We start from the raw sequence: 22,216 nt of genomic DNA on the forward strand, positions 1-22,216 counted from the left end.
ATCTTGTACACCTTCAAAATCCCATTGTAGACATCTATTCCAAGGTAGGGTGTTTGCCTTGCACGTGGCTGACCGGGGTTCGATTTCTCCGCCCCTCTGTGATGGACTGTGACATATATAAAAAAGATGCCTAAATAATAAATATATAATGTATGATAACACACATGTAAAGTATATACACAGATATAATTCAACCATTTGAACTGTAACTTTAGTACTCATTCATTATCTTCAGATGAAATTGCAAAAGTAATTGTTTTCTTGATTGTTTTGCAGCTTTTTGCTTGCATATCAAAGCACAACTATGTTTTGGGGCCACGTGCTCTAGTATTCTGGGGCTGCTCTATTACTGGGGGACCATGCAGTACCAGAGATCTAACCTTGCCTCTCATATCAAAGCATGCACATTACGGGGCTGGAGCGATAGCACAGCGGGTAGGGCATTTGTCTTGCACGCAGCCGACCCGGGTTCGATTCCCAGCATCCCATATGGTCCCCTGAGCACCGCCAGGAGTAATTCCTGAGTGCAGAGCCAGGAGTAATCCCTGTGCATCCCCAGGTGTGACCCAAAAAGCAAAAAAAAAAAAAAAAAAAAAAAAAAGCATGCACACTAGCCTTTTGAGGTAGCTCCCTGACCCAGTGAATGAGTCTTGTATGCTGATTTTGTCTGCAACTTTATTCTATTGGTTTATTAACTCTAATCATTTAAAGTGAATTCTTTTGGACTTTCTCTGTGTCTTACATGATTTACAAGTAGTCATCTGTGGTTTGATATACAAAGTTAGTGCACTTTCATTACAACCAACACTCTCAAAACACTGTACCACTGTCTATTCGCATTTCTAGAATGCCCCATTCCTTTTGAGCTTAAAAAAAAATTTCTTTTCCCCCAGATTTTCTTCCTCTTAACGCATTACCTTTATGTCGATTCACTCCTCAGTTCCTTCTAGTTCACTCCAGAATTTTTTTCTTTCATCTTTAATTCTTCCCAGAGTATTATCATTTTGTCTGACTATTTCCTAATTCTGAATTGTGCTGTTCTTTTTATGTTTTGTGTCACAATGGGATGGCTTTGAAAGCGTGTGGCTACACTTACTTTGGGGGAAGGAGTTTGTCTTTCTGGCATACTGTCTTTGTGGAGATGTGACTCTGTTCTTTATTTTCTTTTTCATTATAATAACTTCATGTGAGAGTTGACCCCTGTCTTCTTAGTTGTATATTTTATCAGAAGCTATTTTTTCCCCCCAACGTTTAGTTGAGAAGAACTTCAGAATAGTCTTTCCAAATTAACTTCCTTTTCTCTTTCTGCCCTAGTGCTGAAAATGTAGCTGATGTTTTCTAACGTTAGCTAGGTCTCCTTCCTTCCTGCTTTGATCTAGCCTTCTACAATATCCTTGGAGCCCACTTCTGTTGAATTTTGATGTCATTTCTGGATGGTTTTCTTTTGTGTGGAGTTTTGTCTTGGGAATCAGTCTCCTGGGGCTTTGTGGAGAGCTGATGGAGATCTGGATTGCTCCCTCTTACTCATTCCCTTCTACCCTGTATCCACAGGTCCCTAATCAGAAGGGTGACTCCTTATGCTCCGTCTGCTACTCCTGTTTACTCTGCTTTCCTGCCAGTTCTAGTTGACTGTTTGGGGTTCCACCATGCTCAGTTCCTTCAGCCACTATTCCATGGATTCATTCTACCTTCTTTGTAGTGTCCGTTGCTCTGAGGCTTGAGTGCTGGGTTGTCTGTATTTGCTCTTTATTTTTAAGCTTGAGAAGATGACCCATATTTAGATGGGTTGTATTTCTGAATTTTGGCAATAGTGAAATCTTCACTGCTTCTTGCACCAACTTTCCAAAATGCCCTGCAGTGTATTTATTTTAACATATTTTAAAAAAATGCTCAAGAAGGTAGAGGCCTGTAAAAATTATTTATACTGGAGGAAGAACATGTAAGACATACTGTTGTTTCAGGGTGAATCTCCCCTGACCCCCTTTTTGGTTGAAAGCCTCCTCATTAAGTTGCCTACTATTTTATTTTTAATTTAATTTCTTTTTGGCATTTTAACTCTTGTGGAGTCTGATTTTATTATTCAAACACACAATTGCTATTCCTGGGCTTTCTGTTTCATAGAATCTCTGTTAAAACCTGTTCTTAGAAGCTAGCCTCTGAATCTTGTTGTTGTTGTTGCTGTCGTTATTGTTGTTGTTTTTACAGTGTGTCTTGTTACCATGTAATATCTAGGTTTCTTCTGACTTTGTCACGATGTTTTATGTATTTACAATGTGAACAGTAGAATGGAATCTTTATGAGCAAGCATCTTATTATCTTCTTAGTGCTAATACTGTGGGCAAAATATGACCCTTTCCCTATAGATATAATTTTAGAAGTAATCTGGAAGGGTATATAGGCATGTAGATATATGTATATCCACATATAGATATACCTACATAAAAGATATATAGAAGGAATATATATAGTGTTGGAAGGAAGCTGGAAGTAAGGATATCATTTTTTTCTCAAGTCCTTTCCATTTTCACTGGGACCCCCAAACTCCAAGTTACTTTAGCATCTCCTGTAGGTGATACTGAAGAAAATTTTGTGCCAATTAGATATAACAAAATCTTTGAATTATAGTCCTTACTTGTTCTAGCATTTTGTTGTAGTATATCATTACCTACTTCCAAGATTCTAAATGGAAGTCTGGATTAATCAGTGTAGATGTGTAGATCTTTATTTAAATCAGAGAATATGTTTGTTCTAAGTATCCTACATTACTATCTCTGCTTGGACAGCATTGCTGAGATATGGCATTTCCTGCATTATGTTTATGATAGCAGTCAAAGGGGTTTGTACCATATTTCTATGAATGTATTTTCTGCCATGAAAAAAAAGTGTGCAAAAAGACAAAAAGTCTACCACTTGATGGTTTTGCTGATTTAGTTATTGTTATAAAATCATGATTGTTCCAAGCCTGAAATTTATTTTGTTATAACTTATGGGAATAGATGACTTATTTCAACACTAGAATCTCGAATAGTCACTTATATCTGCAGATACACCCTTCATAGCTTTGAGATTATTGTAGAGTGAAGGTGAAGAGAACTTGGAGATCACTCTGCATGGCTCCAACCACCTACTGAATCACTTCATAGCATCACTTGTATCACTTGTCATACCGTTGATCTTTGATTTGCTCAAGCTGGCACCAGTAATGTCTCCATTTGTCCCGGTCATGTGCTAGTGTAGCCCAATGATATCTGCTCACTCCAGGCACAGGAAGAGTCTCAAGTCATTCACTCAGGGTTTTGACAAAGAAGTCTGACCAGCTCGTTGGTGGGAGGCCATGTGGTCTTTGGACCTCCCCTGAAATCCAGTCAGTAACAGCTCTAGTCCAGCAGTCACAGTATGTAGTAGGTAAATGACACTAGCTACTCTACAGAACTTTTTATGTCTCTGTATCTTCATATGAAAGAAGGTGGCAGTAATGGCACCTATATCATAGGACTAATGGGAGGATTACATAAAATGATGAGCATTCATGTACATTCACAGCTATTGGCTTAAGAAATACAAATGAGGCTTTTTTTTTCTGGCTTTTTGCATTGTTCTGGACAGCTTAGATAGAATTGAAAGCAAGAATTTTGCTGCTAAATTCTCCGACTTTGAGTATTATTACTGAGGAGACTGGCTAGTAAACACATTATGGAGTAAAACGTTGCAGTCCTGCTCAGTGCAATGATGAGTGTCAAGTCCTCCAGGACACGAGACAGAGAGGAGAATTGGCTGAGCATAGAAGGCTGGTTCCTGCAGAAGACTGATTTCAAATGTCATGGGAAAGAGATAGGAATAGATTCGGTGATGGTGTATATTTGTGTTCTGTTTGTGTGACCACATGTAGGACAAGCATGTCCTGGACTGATGTGGGTAGAAGGAACTTAGTGAAAACAAGGAACTGAAATAAAGCCATGGTGTGAAGGAAAGAGGTTCCGTGTTTCTTGAGCTGAATCCTAGCAGGAAAGAAGGCAGGAATGATCACAACTCAGGGTTCTTCTACTCCATGAATAGTCGTGTGGCTTAGCAATAACATGTTAGAGAGTTAAATTCTAGGGATATTTACAATGATCTATTATTATGATTATTGTTGTTATTATTTTTATTCCCCATTTATTCACCATTCTGTATTTATATACTTTAGTGTTTATTTGCTGATTCTTTTCCACAATATCTATTATGTTTATTTTCCCTCTGAACTCTAATTTCTCAATTCTTCCATTTAGGAGTAAAGCTGAGAAGATAGCTTTGTTTTTTTTCCCTCCAATCAATTTTACTGTTGAAATAGAATTTGTTTTTGTATAACTCCAGGCAAGATAAAGGGAAAGCCGTTGCCAAAATGTTACCTACTGTGACACATATACTTTATTCTTCTCACCCTTTGTGAAGTACTCAAATGCTTTCATTTGTTATTTGTCTGATTTAAACAAATGAAAGCCAAAGTGTTAGAAATTGTGGTGTCCTGTGTTGGCAGGAAGCTCAGAGTGACTTCAAATGCTTTCATGTCACTCAAAACAAACTTTTAGCACCATGAGACCTGAGGCAGATTCTGTGTTGGAAAGTAGGAATTTGAAAAGTGACTTCTGTGTGTGTGTTTGTGTGTGTGTATGACACAGAAAGAGAGAGAGAGAGAGAGAGAGAGAGAGAGAGAAGAGATGGACAGACACAGACACACCGACCCACAGATACACAATGTGAGAGCATGCATGTACATTATTTTATTTTTGATCTAAAACTGTTCAGTGAAGAGCTAATGTAGGAATTGTTTTGCCAGGGCCAGAACTATTATCTGTATTATTTGTCTGTGTGTTTGTGTCAGGAGGCAGCGGGGAGCAGTGTGTGTGTGTGTGTGTGTGTGTGTGTGTGTGTGTGTGTGTGTGTGTGTGTGTGTGTGTTGCTCCCAACAGTGTTTAGGGACCAGAACTCAACAGGCCAAGAGTTGGTGTGAGGCCCTGAGCTTGAGAATGTGGTACTACTCAGGCCAACAGCTGATGCCACCTGGTGGGGGCACCAAAGCTTGTGATTCCAATTCTTGTCATTTCCCTCCCACCCCATATTTGTATTCTTAAACAACAATGGGGAAACTGCATTGCTTTCAATCATGTTAGGGAATTTGTCTTGAGATTTACATAAAACCTGGGGGATGCCTTGGGGCTCACCCTATAATGCCAAAATGCAGAATTTTATTTATTTATTTCTGTTTGTTTGGGGGTCACACCCAACAATGCTCAGGGCCTGCACTCAAGATCACTCCTGAAGTGTTTGGTGGGCTATATGGAGTAATAGGAAATTGAAGGGGGTTGGCCGCATGCAAGACAAGCAACTGTACTACTCTCCAGCCCGACTTTTAAGTTCATTTTATTAAAGTACGATGTGTTTGAGCTGGATAAACAGTACAGGGAAGGCATTTGCCACGCAGATACCTGATGGGATTTGATTCCCAGAACCCCAGAGAATACCCTAAGTCCTGCACCAGAAGTGATCTCTGAGCAATAGAACCAGGAGTGGCTCTGAGCACTGCTGGGTGTCACCTCTAAACCAAAGAATAAAATAAAATAACTGTGTTGGGATTTTAGTATTGGGGGTGGGGTGGAATGCTATATTTGTGGTGGTGTGTTGCGTGCTTTTGGTGTCAGTGGTCACCCTCAACAGTGCTGGGGTCATGATTAGTACCTTAAGTAGGCAAGGCATGCACTCATCCAGTCTCTGGATGCTCAGGGTGTGTGTTTAAGTACCTTTCACGCTCCATGTCTCTTCCCTGTAGTTCTGAGCATCTCTGTTAAGTGTAAGGACATTTGTGTCAGAACCTTGCTTAGGACGGACAATGGAGACAAGGCCCGGAGTATTGCTCCATGGTTGGAAGCCTGCCTCAAGGGCTGGGGGAGAAGGCAGTTGGAATGGAGAAGGGATCACTAAGTTAGTGATAGTTGAAGGGATCGCTGGGGTGGAAGATGTGTGCTGAAAGTAGACAAAGGACCAAACACGATGGCCTCTCGGTATCTGTATTGCAAACCGTATTACCCAAAAGTAGAGAGAGAGAGATAGAGAAAGAAGGAAATTGTCTAGCATAGAGGTAGCGGGTGCGGTGGGGTGGGAGTGTCTGGACGGATACTGGGGACATTGGTGGTGGAAAATGGACACTGATGGAGGGATGGGTGTTTGATCATTGTATGACTGAAATTCAATCATGAAAGCTCTGTAACTGTATCTCACAGTGATTAAAAAAATAAAACAAAATCCTGCTTAGGATGGGGCCAATGAATCATACTAGAATTTTTAAAATATCACAGTTACTGTGTTCATGTAATAGCTAAGAATTTCTTGCGTTTTGGATATAGTTATAAAATAAGATTCTAGTGGTAAGAATTGTCTCTAAAAAGCAAAGTTATGATCTGAATTAGGTACTGAGACTAGACCCATAGGAGTATCCATCCAGCATATGTTGACTACTGTTAATTGCTATTCTACAACAAACTGAGGAATTCTGACAACATATTTGCTTTTGTGTGAATACAAAATTTCATTTCTGTTCCTCAAAAAGATTTGTTTGTAGCCCACATACTTACCTGTGGCATATGGTCTTCAAATAATTTACTTCAATAACTTGAATTAATAAAATAAAAAATTTTTTTTTCTGACATAACTCCACACCGTGGGATAGTTCATAGACCCTTCTATGGTTTAGTCTGTTTCTTAGTTAATAATTAGCATGTTGAGTGGACATACATAATATTCTGTTGTAAATTTTGTAAGTTATTAAGCAAAGAATGAATGCTTGAGAAGATTGTGTTTCGTCACTGGGGATATGTAGTTTAATCAATACGTTTTTGTTTGTTTGGGGCTACTCCGGACTCTGTGCTCAGGAATCACTCCTGGTGGGCACTGGGGACCATATGCAGTGCTGGGGATTGTACTGAGGTGGTGCTTACAAGACGAGCCACTTAAACCCCGTGCTACATCACTGGCCCAAGGATGCGCTTTCTCTTCTTTCTTTGGACCATGCCACCTTGAACGTGCCAGATCTTGTCATTTCCTTCTTTGTTTTGATGCCACGAAAGAATTTATGACGACACACTGCAGCACACACCTCTGTCCAAGCCCACGGTGAGACCCTCCCTGGGGGACCCGCTTCTTGCCACTTGCCTTGCGGACCTTTTCCTTTTCCTTTCAGTAACTGAATCTCCTCTGTCAGGGAGGCTGGCTGCCTTCTCAGAGCCTGATTCTTCTACCACTGGCCCACGAGAGCCTCATGCTCCACCCTCTTCTGGCTGTGCCCAGTGGCCACAGGGGCTGGGGTGCTCAGAGCCACAGGACCGGGGTGAGGGGTGGGGGGTCATCTCCATCACTACCTTGCTGCCCAGCTCTTAGCTAAAGGAATGAACTGCAGTGGAGGGCAGCGGTGCTGAGGAGACATTGCCCGTGGGTGAAGGGGGCAGCCCGATCTATTTTCAGGAAACCTTCTGGAAGACGGCCAATTGGGTTCTCTCTCTGCAAGGGGGTCAGGGGGAGGATGCAGTAAATCCGTTCTTAGTGTACTGCACACCTGCCGGGGAATGTAGAACATTTCCAGAATGCACCAGGTATTGTATTCTCAAAAGCGTTTTCGTGTTCCAGGACCCGAACTGCAGGTTTGCATAGCCAAAGAGCCAGCGTGTTGCACCAGGAAGACGGAGGAGCGCTACCAGGTCGCTGCTCGCCGGGATATGCAGCAGGCGCTGCAGGCGTCCAGCTCGGCCCTGAAGTTCCTCATCTCTCGGAACGCGGCTGCCTTTCAAGGTAGGTGTGCCGGGTGTCAGAGCCCAGCGCCAAGCCCTAGCATGCAGTTTGCCTCTTCTCCTTGTCCTGGCACGCTTGATTGGTCTTTTTTTTTTTTTTTAAAGGGGGCTGGAGGGATGCTATATTATTCTGGTGTGAAATCAAGTTTGAAGCCTTTCCTAGCCTTCAAAATTTGTTTCTGGAAAAAAAGAAAAAGGGACTGGAGCAATAGCACAGCGGGTAGGGCGTTTGCCTTGCACGCGGCCGACCCGGGTTTGATTCCCAGCATCCCATATGGTCCCCCGAGCACCGCCAGGAGTAATTCCTGAGTGCATGAGCCAGGAGTAACCCCTGTGCATTGCCGGGTGTGACCCAAAAAGCAAAAAAAAAAAAAATTGTTTCTGGGGTCATCCTGGATTTTCTATGTTGAGTTGAACTGGCAGGATGTAGTTTTGAGGTAGACCTTTACAAAAGGGCCTTTTGGTCATCAGGACAGAGCTACCTCTTTGGTGTCCAAGACTCAGACACCCACCCAACCACCCACGCTGCACAAGCCAGCCCACTATCAAAGTGACCCTTCTTTCGTCTTTCCTCCCCACTTTTCTTTTCCAGGGGCTTTGACTTCCCCTTTTGTTTCACTAAGAATACTTGTCTCCAGTCTTATTTGTGGTTTGTTTTTTTCCCCCTGAAACAGTTCCCATTTTTTTTTTTTTTTTTTGGTTTTTGTTTGACATCCTACTGTACTCAGGTTACTCCTGACTCTGCACTCAGGAATTCCTCCTGGCCGTGCACGAAATACCACTTGGGATTCCTGCCATGTGCCCTCTCTGCTATAGTATTACTCTGGTTTCACTTTCATCTCTTTTCATAACAGAGAAGTATTGGGGGGAACCTATTATATTAGTGAAATGGTCCTTGAAAATTTATAACCTTCTAGGGGATGTATCTTGGCCTCCCAGTATTCTGATCCAAAGTCTTACTTCAGGGTGAATGAATATCACCATTGGGTTTGATTGAAATCTTCTATTGCATGAAATCTCATTGCTGTCTAACTGTTTAAATATAAATTTGTTGGAAATATGAATTGAATAAATAATTTTATTATCCACCCCCTCAGCTCCATGTGGCTTTCATAACATCAGTATGATTAATCAAAGGGCAGATCAGTCTGATAAATAGTAAACTAGGAGATATTGGCTGTTTAAGGGTCAGCTAGAAGTAGAATTCAATCTTAATTCAAGCAATATGTTTAGAAATAAAATTAATGGGTTATGAAATTACTACACACATTGGAAAATAGATTTTTTGTTATTTTAGTCATCTCCTCTATAAAATTATATACTATGATTATAAAGTATCTTAATTTATTTTCCTTTAGCAAAGCATTAGCTATTCTCTGTATGATTAGACTGACAATATATAGTCAGTATATAAAATATAAATATATAGGTTACACTGCTCTTCAAACAAATCTATTGCTATTATTAAATGCAAAATTTAACCCTATTGGTATTCTTTTATAATAAGTATAGCAATGCCAACATATTTAAATAATATTATTTGTGTACATTTATAACTAAATACTAAAGCTGATTAATGTTTAAAAGTAATTGCTAAATAAATCAGGATTCAGCTTTGTATGATTTAAAATCTAGTCTGTAATGTATAGGTGTTTTATTTATTTTTTGGTAGCATTTTAACATGCCATTAACTCAGCAGTTTTTAAAGATGCTTTAGAAATAAAAGATTGTTATGGAATTTATTTATGTGAAATTGTTGGAGAAAAGCATGCCTTTTAAACAACAATGAATTACTTGAACCGAATGAAGACTTTTATCACCCACAGAAACGATCTAATTTCTTCTCAAGAAAATGAAAGCAGGTCCAATAAGGAATGTGCATTTACATAAAAGGGATCAGTGAGTCGAGGATTTTGACCAGAACAGAGAATTATGCTTAGAATTGAGGATCATTGTGCATTTGAAAATGTGAGCTAGGTTCTTACCGAAGACTAAGCACCATCTTGATTTCGAGAAAAGCAATGAAGATTTTTGAATATGATAACTTCATTACAATTTCTCACCTTTGATTGTTACCAAAGGAAATCCCTCCAAGGATATGTGACTGAAGATCATGACAATGACAACAAATAGAATCTATTTTTTTCTTTCTTTCTTTTTGTACAGCAATGTTAGCTGTGGGGTAAAAAGAAAGTGTTAACATTAACTAACACTAACTTCTGAAAAAAATTAGCCGAGCATTTTCATCTGGTTTCAGATACAGCAGCAGAGTTTTAGTATAGTTTTGAATAAATTGATCAATATTGAGAACATTAAGTTCAGATGATTGGAAAATTATAAAACCTAAAAAATTTAGATTGTCAGCATGAGTTTAGGATGCTGAAAAGTTTTGTTGAAGTTACCAAAAGCTTGCTTCTGATTAAGTAGTGACTATAGGTTGTCTTTACCGGTGTTCACTTTTTGTTATTTTCTGTTTAATTGCATGTGCTTTGTAGAGGTAGAACCTTTCTTATATATGAATTGCCGTAATAAACTGTAATTTTCTTCCCTTCCACTGTCATTTTACTTAAGAACCGTGAAAAAGGCAGGTGATTCAATAAAAAATAAATAAATAAATAATTTTTTTTTTTTTTAAAAGGACATGTTTAGAAGAGAGTTACCTAGATGCTAACTTTAGTGGAACAAAGTCTTTACCGGAAGAACACTTACTTTTCATTTAATGAGTAGAGTAAGTAGCTGCAGTCTTGTCCTCTTACACTAAAAGCAATTTGAAACATCACATTTGCTATATCATAACTGAATTGGCTTATCAATAAGTAAAACATCTTGCATCTAGTGTCTGTGCAATCAAAATATCTAAAAAAACTATTTAAAATTTTATTGCGTCTGAGAATAAAGAAGCCAACACATTTTATTGGCAACTTCAGTCGGCTTGAGAGAAATTTAATCGGGAAATCAATTGATGTCTCAAATGATGTAAGTGGATTTACTGTGTTTTGTTCTTTGATTTTCATTAGCTGCATTTCCTACATCAACAATACTAACCTTTTAAAAAGTGGTCTGATGGCTGATTAAATACGAGGGGCTTGGACCTAATATGGTGGTCTCCTGTCTCTTGAGTGTCACTGGAAGCCTGTGTTTCGCCCCCCTTGCTGTTGGGGGTGATCACATGGTGCTGTGGATTGAGTCCCCACACTTGTGTGAGCTGGATGCTGGGAGGTTGGAATTGCCCAGTGATAGAAAACGCAGCAGTGGTCACTGGTGTGAGAAGATGAGAAGTTTTTCTATGTGCCAGGGAAGGGCTGGAATTAGCTCATTGGAAGACTTCATTGTTCTCTTTTACTTCCTCTTAAGAAGATGATTTTACTTATCTTCAGATTTCATTAAAATAAACAGGACAGTCAAACAGGGTTATTGGAAAGGTCCCTAATTGTGACCTGGATTTCCCTAGAGTCTAAGGGTGGTCACGCACACAGAACCTTGCAAGACAGAAGGAAAACAGGCTGCCAGCCCTGTGTCTGTGTCGTTTCATAAATCAGCAGTGCTGTCTACAGAGAACGCTGGCTTTAGCACAGTGCAGACAATAAATTCTTCAGTTTCAGGGATGTGATACTCTTCTTCACTTTCAGGAGTTTAATGCTTTTGTATAAAGTGGAACAGTCATCAGTAAGGTAAGAGTGTGTTTCAAATCACCCATTGTACTATGAGTGTGTTTTTTGCCTGCCGTACAAATATTTTGGGAGGGCCAGAGAGTTAGTACAGTGGGAATGATGCTTGTCTTCTACACAGCCTATGCTGGTGTGATCCCTGGCACCTCCGATGGCCCACTAGGAACCACCAGGAGTGATCTCTGAGCACCGAGCTAGGAGAAAGCCCTGAGCACCATTGGGTGTGCCAAAACATATATATATATATATATATATATATATAATATTTTAAATAGACTTTGTGAAGTTTGGCATGACTTATGAAAAAAACAGAAAGAACTGACAGAATGTGTCATATAAAAAGCAACTCTTACCTCTCTTTCAATTTCTTCAGATTTTAATACTTAGTCAAATATGACAGTCACTGTCACTGACACTGTCATGCCATTGCTCATCGATTTGCTCGAGCGGGCAACAGTAATGTCTTCGTTGTAAGACTTGTTGTTACTGTTTTTGGCATATTGAATATGCTACGGGTAGCTTGCCAGGCTCTGCCATGTGAGCAAGATACTCTTGGTAGCTTGCCGGACTCTCCAAGAGGGGTGGAGGAATCGAACCCAGGTCGGCCACGTGCAAGGCGAATGCCCTACCTGCTGCACTATCGCTTCAGCCCAAATATGACAGTAAAGATTTTAATTGAAAAGTGTACTGAATTTCAGCATCACTTTAAAAATTATAAAAATGAATAATTTGGAGAATGCCGTGTTTTGTGTAAAACAATTGAAAGTTAACATTAAGAAGTGGTATCTTTCCCTAGAAATAGATGTTTCCCTATTTTTCTGATCTTTAGCTCACATTTTAAAACTATTTGGCAGATTCTAAGTCTTTATTGTATCTTAATTATTTTAGGCCCCAGATCCTCTCTAAGTCTTTATTCTGGAAGTTACTATACACATTACACACATGCATTGAAATGTTTATTAATATTGAGTGAATATTTCATATAGCAATGCATTTAAATGTATATTATGACAGAAGTCTGAATGATAATATTTAGAAAGTGAAGATTTAACAGTTTTGGTCCAGATTTCTTTTAACTACTTAAATATTTATTCATTGATTATAAGTTTGCTTCATGGATTAAAATTTGTTAACTTAATAAAAATACATTCCTGCTTTGAATAAAATGTGGGGAATATCCCAAAACCAAATATCTGTCACTGTCATCCCGTTGCTCATCGATTTGTTCGAGCGGGCACCAGTAACATCTCTCATTGTGAGACTTATTGTTACTGTTTTTGGCATATCCAATATGCCATGGGTAACTTGCCAGGCTCTGCCGTGCGGGCTCTATACTCTTGGTAGCTTGCCGGGCTCTCCAAGAGGGCCAGAGGAATCGAACATGGGTCGGCTGCTTGAAAGGCGAACATCCTACCGCTGTGCAATCACTCCAGCCCAAACCAAATATATTAGTTGAAAAAGCAAGTGCATTAATGTTGAGATTATGAAGAGACTTAACTAGTTTTCTTCCTATTAACAGATCTGGATTACTGCAATGTGAATAATTAAGAGTATGGCTACTGTGAAACCAGAATAAATTGCTCTGTAGTCAAAGACACAAGGAACAGCATTTGACTACATTCATAGAATATAGAGCTAGAGAATTTTTCAAATATTAATTGTGGTGTGTATTAGTTTTTATTTTGTTCACCTCAACCATATTTAGAGTTGAGGAATTACCCAATTGGAAGCTCAAGAGTAATCAAACAGGTAGACTTAAGCTGGAGGGTGGTTAAAAGTTGTTTTTCTCCAGAGCAGAACTTTTTATGGTCTTAGCTCCACACCTTGGCATGCTGCTCAGGAACTGTGTGGTACTGGGATTTGAGCACAGGGATTCTGCGTGGAAAGCAGAATCCTTTGAGCTCACTTCCCTACTCCTAAAATTTTTCTTTAACTTTCACAAGTAGACCTCTAGCTGTTTTAATTCTGACTGATGATTAGTTATTAATTATTACCTTACCTTAATTGGTAAGGTACGCTCATCTAGCAATCTTGGCGAACCCATATAGTAGGCTAGACAATTCTTGATTTTGTGTTCCATCACGAATCACGAATCATGAAATCCCATTAATGACTGATTTCTCGGGTGGGCTCAGTAATATCTCATTTCATCCTTTCCCTGAGATCTTAGAAGTCTGTCTCGACTTGGCCCTCCCAACGATGTTGCGCTGGGGGCTCTTCAGGGTCAGGGGAATGAGATCCAGCTAGTTACTGGATTTTGCATATGAATACACCATGGGAAGCTTGCACGGCTGTCCCATGTGGGCAGGAAACTCTCAGAAGATTGCCAGTTTCTCCAAGAGGGAGAAGTAGGGTAAAGATATCATGGGGCCTCAAAGTGGCTGCACCCTTCTGGAAGCTTGCTTTTAAGTCTCTCTCTGGATGTTGGCCGTTGATGGGATTACACACACCTGGGTTCCTCTGCCAGTACCTTCATGCATGAGGCCTGTCCGAACGTGTGGAGAGGAGCCTCCAGCATAGCTGTAGCTAGGTTCCAGTGGTCTTCGGCTGCCAGGAGCTCTGCTTGGGGTGGGGAGGGAAGCTGGAGCCCATCCCCTCCGAGGGGCCCTGGAGAAGATAGCCAGGCATGAGGGCAAGAGACTCTTTGTGTTCCATATAGTCATTTAAGCATGGCTGTGGCTGGGTTCCGGAAGTTTTTGGCTGCTGGGCCTCTGCTCGGGGTGGGGAGGAAATTCAACCCGAGCCTCCGCAGAGGGGCCCCAGTGAAGACAGTCAGGCGTGGGGGCAGGAGACTCTGCATTGCTCTCTTCTGGGAACTTGGTTTTATAGTCTCTGGACCTTGGCCGTTGATAGGATAACAGGGTGCTGGGGGCAGTTTGTGGGCGTGGCTGCCAAGTTACTGGATAAAGGGGGATCTGGGTGTAGGAGGCCAGTTTGGATCTGAGCAGGATTGGAGATCTCAGTCCCAGGTTTCGCACACTTGGGTTCTTCTGCCAGTTCCTTCATGTGTGAGGCTTGTCTGAGCTTGTGGAGAGGGGTCTTGAGCATGGCTGTGGCTGGGTTCTGGAGGTCTTTGGCTGCTGGGGCTCTGCTCAGGGTGGGAAGGGGAAACTCGCTCAAACGAGCATCATGCATGAAGGAACCAGCAAAGAAACCCAGGTGTGCAGGACCCGGGGCTGAGATCTCCAAGCCTGCTTGGATAGGGACTGGACCTCCTCCACCCAGACCCCCCTTTTTTCAGTAGCTAAATCACATATACAAACTGCCCCCGGTGCCATGTAATCCCATCAACAGCCAAGCTCCAGAGACTATTAAACAAAGCTCCTGGAAGCACGAGACCTCTTATTGGCTAGTTCTCCCTTTCAGAGAACCCACCAAGCTACTGAGAGTATCCTGCCCACACAGCAGAGCCTGGCAAGCTCCTCATGGCGTATTGATATGCCGAATACAGTAACAATGATGGATCTCATTCCCCTGACCCTGAAAGAGTCTCCAATGTGGCACCGTTAAGAAGGACGAGGAAAGAGAGGCTGCTAAAATCTTAGGGATAGGATAATGGAGACTTTACTCATGCCTGCTCAAGAAAATTGATGAACAACGGGATGACACTGATACAGTGATAGTCATTTAAATGTTCTCAGCATGAGAATATACATTCATTGCCTAGATGATAAGTTGGCATTTAGATACTTTATAATTCTGTTTTCTGTATATTTGTTCAGGCCTACCTTTGCATAAGAATCCTAAGAGATCCCTAAGAGGTGATTATTAAGAGTAACTCACATGTGAAGGGCAGGACCTGTGGGCATTATAACTCACTATGCTTTGTGACTTATCTTCCCTCTATCCATTTCTTATTTATCTTGTAAGTTTATTTTTGAGGTATCTTTTTCTTTTTTAAATCGATTTGCACCATTTTTTGTTCTCCTTTTGAGGGACAGTTCAATAATTTCCAAAATTTTTTTTGTCCTTATATTGCCACAAGGAGCATTCCTGTTTATGTTTCCATGGGCACATGTTTTTCTAGGATTTATATATAGAATCAAAATTGTAACTTATAGTCTGTGCATGCTGTCAACACTAATAGGAACTGCTGAATTGCTCTGCTAAGGAGTTGAACCAATTTAAACTCCCACTAGTCGCTGTTGTGCTTTTTCATTGTTCCATGGCCTTCCCGATACTTAATATTACCAGAATGTTAAAAGATTTTCTAAATGCATAGTTATGGAAATGGTGTTTTGTCTTCAGAGTCTGTGCTTCCTTGATTATTAGGCAATCTTTATGCCTTTTCACAAGCACACTTCCTTGTGAGTACTACTTATATTTCTTTGTGTATGTTGTATGAACCTGAATATATACTAAGAGAATTTATGATGCATGTGAATGGTTTGTGGACATTTTTACCTTTTTTTCCTAAGGTAATTCCAATTTCTATCTCTATCCCACAGAAATCTAAGCGTTTATTAAGTTTCTTGCACCTTCCCAGGGTTTGCAGTTATATTTTATTCTTACTGTGATCCTGCATTGTCTTTGGTGGTAGTTGTTGGGGTTGAAAACCCAGGGGGTAGTCTGCCCTTGGGGACATGTGCTAGCGGGATGTCATCTGGTACCGGGCAAAGACCAAGAGCCGTGTCCCTTGCAAGACATGTGCTTTGCCCCTTGAGCACAGTCCAGTCTCACTCTCTCTTCCGGTTTTCGAGATTTGCTTTTGTGTCTCTTTCCTAGAACTATTTAGTAGGATAGTTTGTCTTGGTTATCACCTCAATTGACACACACGGGTACGGATGTGTACAAATGTTTTGGCGATTGTCGTGATAAAGAAGGATGGAATCTAGAAATCACAGAGACTTTCAAAGTGAACATTGCTTTTAGTGGCAGGCGTTTTCAGCTCTGCCTTTACTGACCATTTGCGAAGCTGCCATGCCCAATGTTGTTCTCTTTGTCACGCATCTCTGCCTTCTAGGGAGATGCTCTCTTCTCTCCAGATAGTGAGATTATGTATCTCCCAGGACCTTGCATTTATTGTATGAACATGGAAATATAAAAGTCATTTCATGTGGCTCAAAGGGCAAATTTGCATTGAGCAACATTTATTGAATAATATTCTGATTAATTTTTTTAGCATTAGTGAGATATAATTAACTTTATAGCACTGTAGCACTGTCATCCCATTGTACATCAATTTGCTGGAGCAGGCACCAGTAACATCTCCATTGTGAGACTCGTTACTGTTTTTGGCATATCAAATATGCCACGGGTAGCTTGCCAGGCTCTGCCGTGCGGTTGGGATACTCTAGGTAGCTTCCCTGGCTCTCCGAGAGGGATGGAGGAATCGAACCCGGGTCAGCTGTGTGCAAGGCAAACACCCTTACCTGCTGTGCTATCGCTCCAGTCCTAATTAACTTTATAACATTTTATAAATTTAGGTATTCAATACAAGTAATTTGATACACATATAATATGACTCACACCAGAGTTTTAGCCAATGACTTCATTCTTTCTCACAATTATTATTATATTTTTCTGAGGTCCCAGCATTTGTGATCTGCACTGTTAGCTAGTTCTATATATTGTTAAATATAATGACCATGCTATACACTTATAGCCTCATTCATCTTTTATTCATCTCTAATTGACACTTAATGCCTTTTGGACAATATCTCTTTCCATTTTATCTATTCCCCAGTTCCCAGTAACCAACTTTTTATTCCTTAAATTGAGCATTTATGACCATCTATTTTGCCTATGAGCTATTTTGTGAGCAGTGATATTGTGAGCAAAGATCCAATATAAATACAGAGTAGAATAATACTTGTTTGTAAAGTATAGCAATAGTTTATTTACCCCTTCTATTGTTCTTATTAAATCTCTTTTATAGCACTGTGGTCCTGTTGTTCATCGATTAGCTCGAGCGGGCACCAGTAACGTCTCCATTGTGACACTTGTTGTTACTATTTTTGGCATATTGAATACGCCATGGGTAGCTTGCCAGGCTCTGCTGTGTGGGTGGGATACTCTTGATAGCTTGCTGGGTTCTCTGAGAGGGATGTAGGAATGGAACCTGGGTCGCCCTCATGCAAGGCAAATGCCCTACCTGCTGTGCTATTGCTCCAGTCCAAATCGCCTTTATATTTTCTAATATTTATATAAATACCATTTGAGATCTACAAAAAATCAAGCAATTATTAGCTACTTTATAAAGCATAACTTACTAATATTAGATGTTTACTTTGTGAAACAAGGGTAGGTCATTGAAGTTAATTAGAGATTTTTACAAAATCTCAAATATAATTGCTTATGTGATTTATCTCATTTTGCTTGAACTTAGGGATATCTGAAAAATAAAGCAAGATGAATTAAAATAGAAATTTCATAAATATTTTCTGGTAGTATACTTAAAAGGAAATTTTAGTGTACCCATTGTGTATTATAACTCATTTTGTAATTCAATATTTATGAATTCTTTTAAAACCCTTTTATCCCATGGAACAAACTTTTCCTCTTACTGATAATGCTATCCAAACTTATTTATAAGCTATGAAAAATGAAATTCCATTTTTTTTCTGGTTTAGCGCTGTGCATTTTACATTTGAAGATGGATTTCTTTGCCCGGTGAAGTCAACTAACATATTATGTGAAAATGTGCTTAACATGAATATTTCTCACATAATTTTATTTTTTTAAAGCATATGCTTTACAAAGCTATTCATAGCTGAGCCTTAGACATACAATATTCTAGCACTAATCCCAACACAAGCGTTATCTTCCCTCCATCGATGTTGCCTGTTTCCCTTCCGTATGCTCCACCTTACATCCCCGTCTGCCATCTTGACAGGTATCATTTTAAATTTGCTTGTTGAAGTTTGTGTCTCATGGGGCTGGAGCAATAGTGCGGTGGGTAGGGCGTTTGCCTTGCAGGCAGCCAACCTGGGTTTGATTCCCAGCATCCCATTTGGTCCCCTGAGCACCACCAGGAGTAATTTCTGAGTGCAGAGCCAAGGAGTAACCCCTTTACATTGCTGGATGTGACCCAGAAAGCAAAATAAAAGAGTTTGTGTCTCATGATTTCAATGTGTTGACTCTGTGGTTTGGATATTTGGCTCTATTTTCTGATGCACCTGAATCCCCTTGACCCCTGAACCCAGTTTTTTTCTCATCTGTCTCTTCTCCCCACCTCCACTCAATTTCTTTTCTTTTCCTCCTTTCAATCTGGGGCCATGGGTGATATGGACATCCCCTCTTTAGACCATTATATTCCTCCATCCATTTTTTATGAATACCACATGAAAGTGACATCATCCTTTGTTTATACTTTATTGTAATTTTTAAGACATATTGTGAACAGGAACTGGCAGAGGAACCCAGGTGTGCGGGACCCGGGACCGAGATCTCCAAGGCTTCTTGGATTGGGACTGGGCCCCTTTCACCAAGGTTCCCCAATTTTCCAGTAACTAGGCAGTCAGACCTGTAAATTCTCTTGGTGCCGTGTAATCCCACCAACAGTCAACATCCAGAGACTATAAAACCAAGCTCCCGGAAGAGAGCAACACAGAGTCTCTTGCCCCCGCGCCTGGCTGTCTTCACTGGGGCCCATCAGAGGGGGTGACTTGCTTTTCCCTTCCCACCCTAGCAGAGGCTTGACAGTTGAAGACCTCCAGAACCCAGTCACAGCCATGCTCAAGATTCCTTCTGTCACTTGAGTGAAACGTGATACTTCAAGCATAGCTCTTTTGTTCCTTTTTAAAAAAATTACTATTATTATTATTATTATTTATTCTTTAATTAGTGAGTCACCATGAGGGTTCAGATACAGATTTACACATTTTCTAGATTGTTTTTCCCTCATACAATATTCGCAAACACATCCCTTTACCAGTGCCCATTCTCCACCACCAATAAACCCAGTATCCCTCCCACCCCCCCAATCCCATCTTTCCCCCACCCCACCCTGCCTCTGTGGCAGGGTATTCCCTTTTGATCTTTCTCTCTCCAATTGGGTGTTGTGGTTTGCAATAGGGGTATTGAGTGGCCATTGTGTTCAGTCTCTAGTCTACTTTCAGCATGCATCTCCCTTCCCACGCGGGATCTCCAACCACATTTTACTTGGTGTTCCCTTCTCTATCTGAGCTGCCTTTTGTCCCAGCATGTGAGACCAGATTCCAAGCCATGGAGCCAACCTACTGGTACTTATCTCTACTATTCTTGGATATTAGTCTCCTACTCTATTATTTTATATTCCACAGATGAGTGCAATCTTTCTATGTCTGTCTCTCTCTTTCTGACTCATTTCACTTAGCATGATACTTTCCACGTTGATCCACTTACATGCAAAGTTCATGACTTCATTTTTTTCTAACAGCTGCATAATATTCCATTGTATAGGTGTACCAGAGTTTCTTTAACCAGTCATCTGTTCTTGGGCACCCAGGATTTCTCCAGATTCTGGCTATTGTAAACAATGCTGCAATGAACATATAAGTACTGATGTCATTTCGACTATAGTTTTTTGCTTCTCCAGGGTATATTCCCAGTAGTGGTATTGCTGGGTCAAATGGAAGCTCAATTTCTAATTTGTTGAGAAGCGTCCATATTGTTTTCCAAAAGGTCTGAACCAGTCAGCATTCCCACCAGCAATGTAGAAGGGTCCATTTCTCCCCACATCCTCTCCAACAGCAGTTACTTTTGTTCTCTTTTTTTTTTTTTTACTTTTGTTCTTTTGGATGTGTGCCAGTCTCTGTGGTGTGAGGTGGTATCTCATGGTTGTTTTGATCTGCATCTCCCTGATGTAGAGCACTTTTTCATGTGCCTTTTGGCCATTTGTATCTCTTCTTTGGGAAAGTTTTTGTTCATTTCTTCGCCGCATTTTCTGATGGGGTTGGATGTTTTCTTCTTGTCTTTCGATTCCTCTTTGGGAGACCCAAAGAGTGTTCTCATCCTGTTTGCATAGGACCCAGGTCTCTGAGGCATATGTTAGTGCAGGAAGAATGGTGGAGTCAAAAAGATGTGCCTGGAGCCGGCGGTTCTTTGTCCTCCTAACAACTCCTTCAAAGCTCTTGAAGGCGTTCCCCGCTGCTCTCTTCCTCCTGCGCAGTTCAGGTGCCAGGTCATTCTTCATGTTTAGTTCTTGATCCAGGCACACGTAACTGCTGTTTTCGGAGGTGTTCATTCTGTTGAGAGCAAATGGAACATCAGGAACTAGTTTGTTTTTCATGAAGATTCTTTTGGTGAGATTCAGCTGCAGTCCAACCTTTCCACAGTCATGGTCGAAATCAGCCAGCATTGGTGACGCTTGGCTAATGTTTGGTGTTATTAGAATGATGTCATCAGCGAAGTGAAGGTGGTGTAGTTGCCGACCATCTATCTTCACTCCCATTCCTTTCCATTCTAGTCGACATGCCAAAAACAGTAACAGAAACAAAACAGTGATAAAAAACTTTGCTAGTATTTTAAAAACTCTCAATTTTATGTATTTCAAGACCTGACAAAACTTTATCTGAGAAGGGCAATGCACTGATTTCAGTGATCAACTTAATTTAACTATTTTTATTAGAATAATGAAATAGTAACATTTAAAATATTTGAAGTTATTATATTTTACAAATTATTAATTTTACCTCTTAGAGTTTATACTATCAGTAGAAATTTATCCTGAAATATTAATGTCTCTACACGATGGGTGTCTATCATATGCTTGAAAATATTTCATTTTTTCCTTTTTTTAGAGCCATTTTTGGGGGGTGAACACCCTCAATGGAAAGATATTTACGGAAAGTGAGTTCTGCAGCAGTTCCAGAGTGGGCTGCAATGGACTGTTTGTTTCAGTTTGTCTTTTGGTCTCCCTCAGGCAGAGGTTAAGTAGAGTTGGTACTGATGCTTGGTTGAATATAAGTGCTAGGACCTTTCAGGGGCAGCATTGTGTGGAGGATGTATCAGGGAATCAAACAAAAACTTCTATCCCCCACATCTGGGCTTTTAGCCTGGAGAAAGAAAAAACAAGCAAATCTAATGGAAATGGAAGACAGGATGAAATAATGATCAGGGAAAGTAGAGCGAAGAACAGCAAGGAGAGTGATTCTAAGATGGAGTGTCAGCGGAAGGTTGGCCTTTGAACAAAGAAGTGGAAAATTCCAAGTAGCTGTTTCTGGAGCAATGTGGGAGAGAGACATTTGGGTCTGCTTCAGTCCTTTGTGGACTTGTCCTAACAAGCGTTTGGGAGACTAGAGCAGAGCTGACACCCGGGTCATTGGAAAGAACTCCATACGGGCAGCAGAGGACAGATCAATGGTGCCTTTTCAAGTTACTTTGAAATAGGGATTCTACCCTAGGAGTGGCGTGGTTTTAAAAGAACCAAACTAGTGGCCGAGGTGGGCCCAGAGTCCAATTAGGAGGTCAGTATAATACTCTCAAAGGGAGATCGTGACTTCTGCCTGGGAGGTAGTGCTTGGGTGCCCAAAGGTTCTGGGCATAGCTTTCAGTGAGACCAATGTGAAGTAGTAAAAGAACTGGGCCCAAAAGCGCGGCTGGGTGTTGGTGGTTGTGGTATAGTATACCAAAGGGGTGCCTGTGGGATTAAGGCCTGGCATGCCGTGAGATGAGTTAAAGTATTCAGGTTGACAGAGGGGATTCCACGGGGATTTGCAAATCCCTTGAGTATGGAAGAGTTAAAGTGAGCCAAACTTTATTTGTGGGAATTATAAGTGGGAATACTTGTCTATTTGTGTGTGTGTGTGT

The 22,216-nt window shown here is 40.6% G+C and overlaps 1 protein-coding gene across 3 annotated transcripts in view; it reads left to right on the forward strand.

Annotated features, from left to right (window-relative positions):
• Positions 1-22,216, forward strand: part of GPC5 (glypican 5) — a 1,500,378-nt gene that overhangs the window by 44,436 nt on the left and 1,433,726 nt on the right. For all 3 annotated transcript variants that reach the window (XM_055146010.1, XM_055145996.1, XM_055146005.1), the window contains exon 2: positions 7,657-7,818. In XM_055146010.1, the coding sequence (XP_055001985.1) occupies positions 7,657-7,818 (162 nt within the window). The remainder of the gene's footprint in view (positions 1-7,656; positions 7,819-22,216) is intronic.

This window comes from Sorex araneus, chromosome 1, assembly GCF_027595985.1.
Source record: "Sorex araneus isolate mSorAra2 chromosome 1, mSorAra2.pri, whole genome shotgun sequence".
Lineage (NCBI taxonomy): Eukaryota > Metazoa > Chordata > Mammalia > Eulipotyphla > Soricidae > Sorex > Sorex araneus.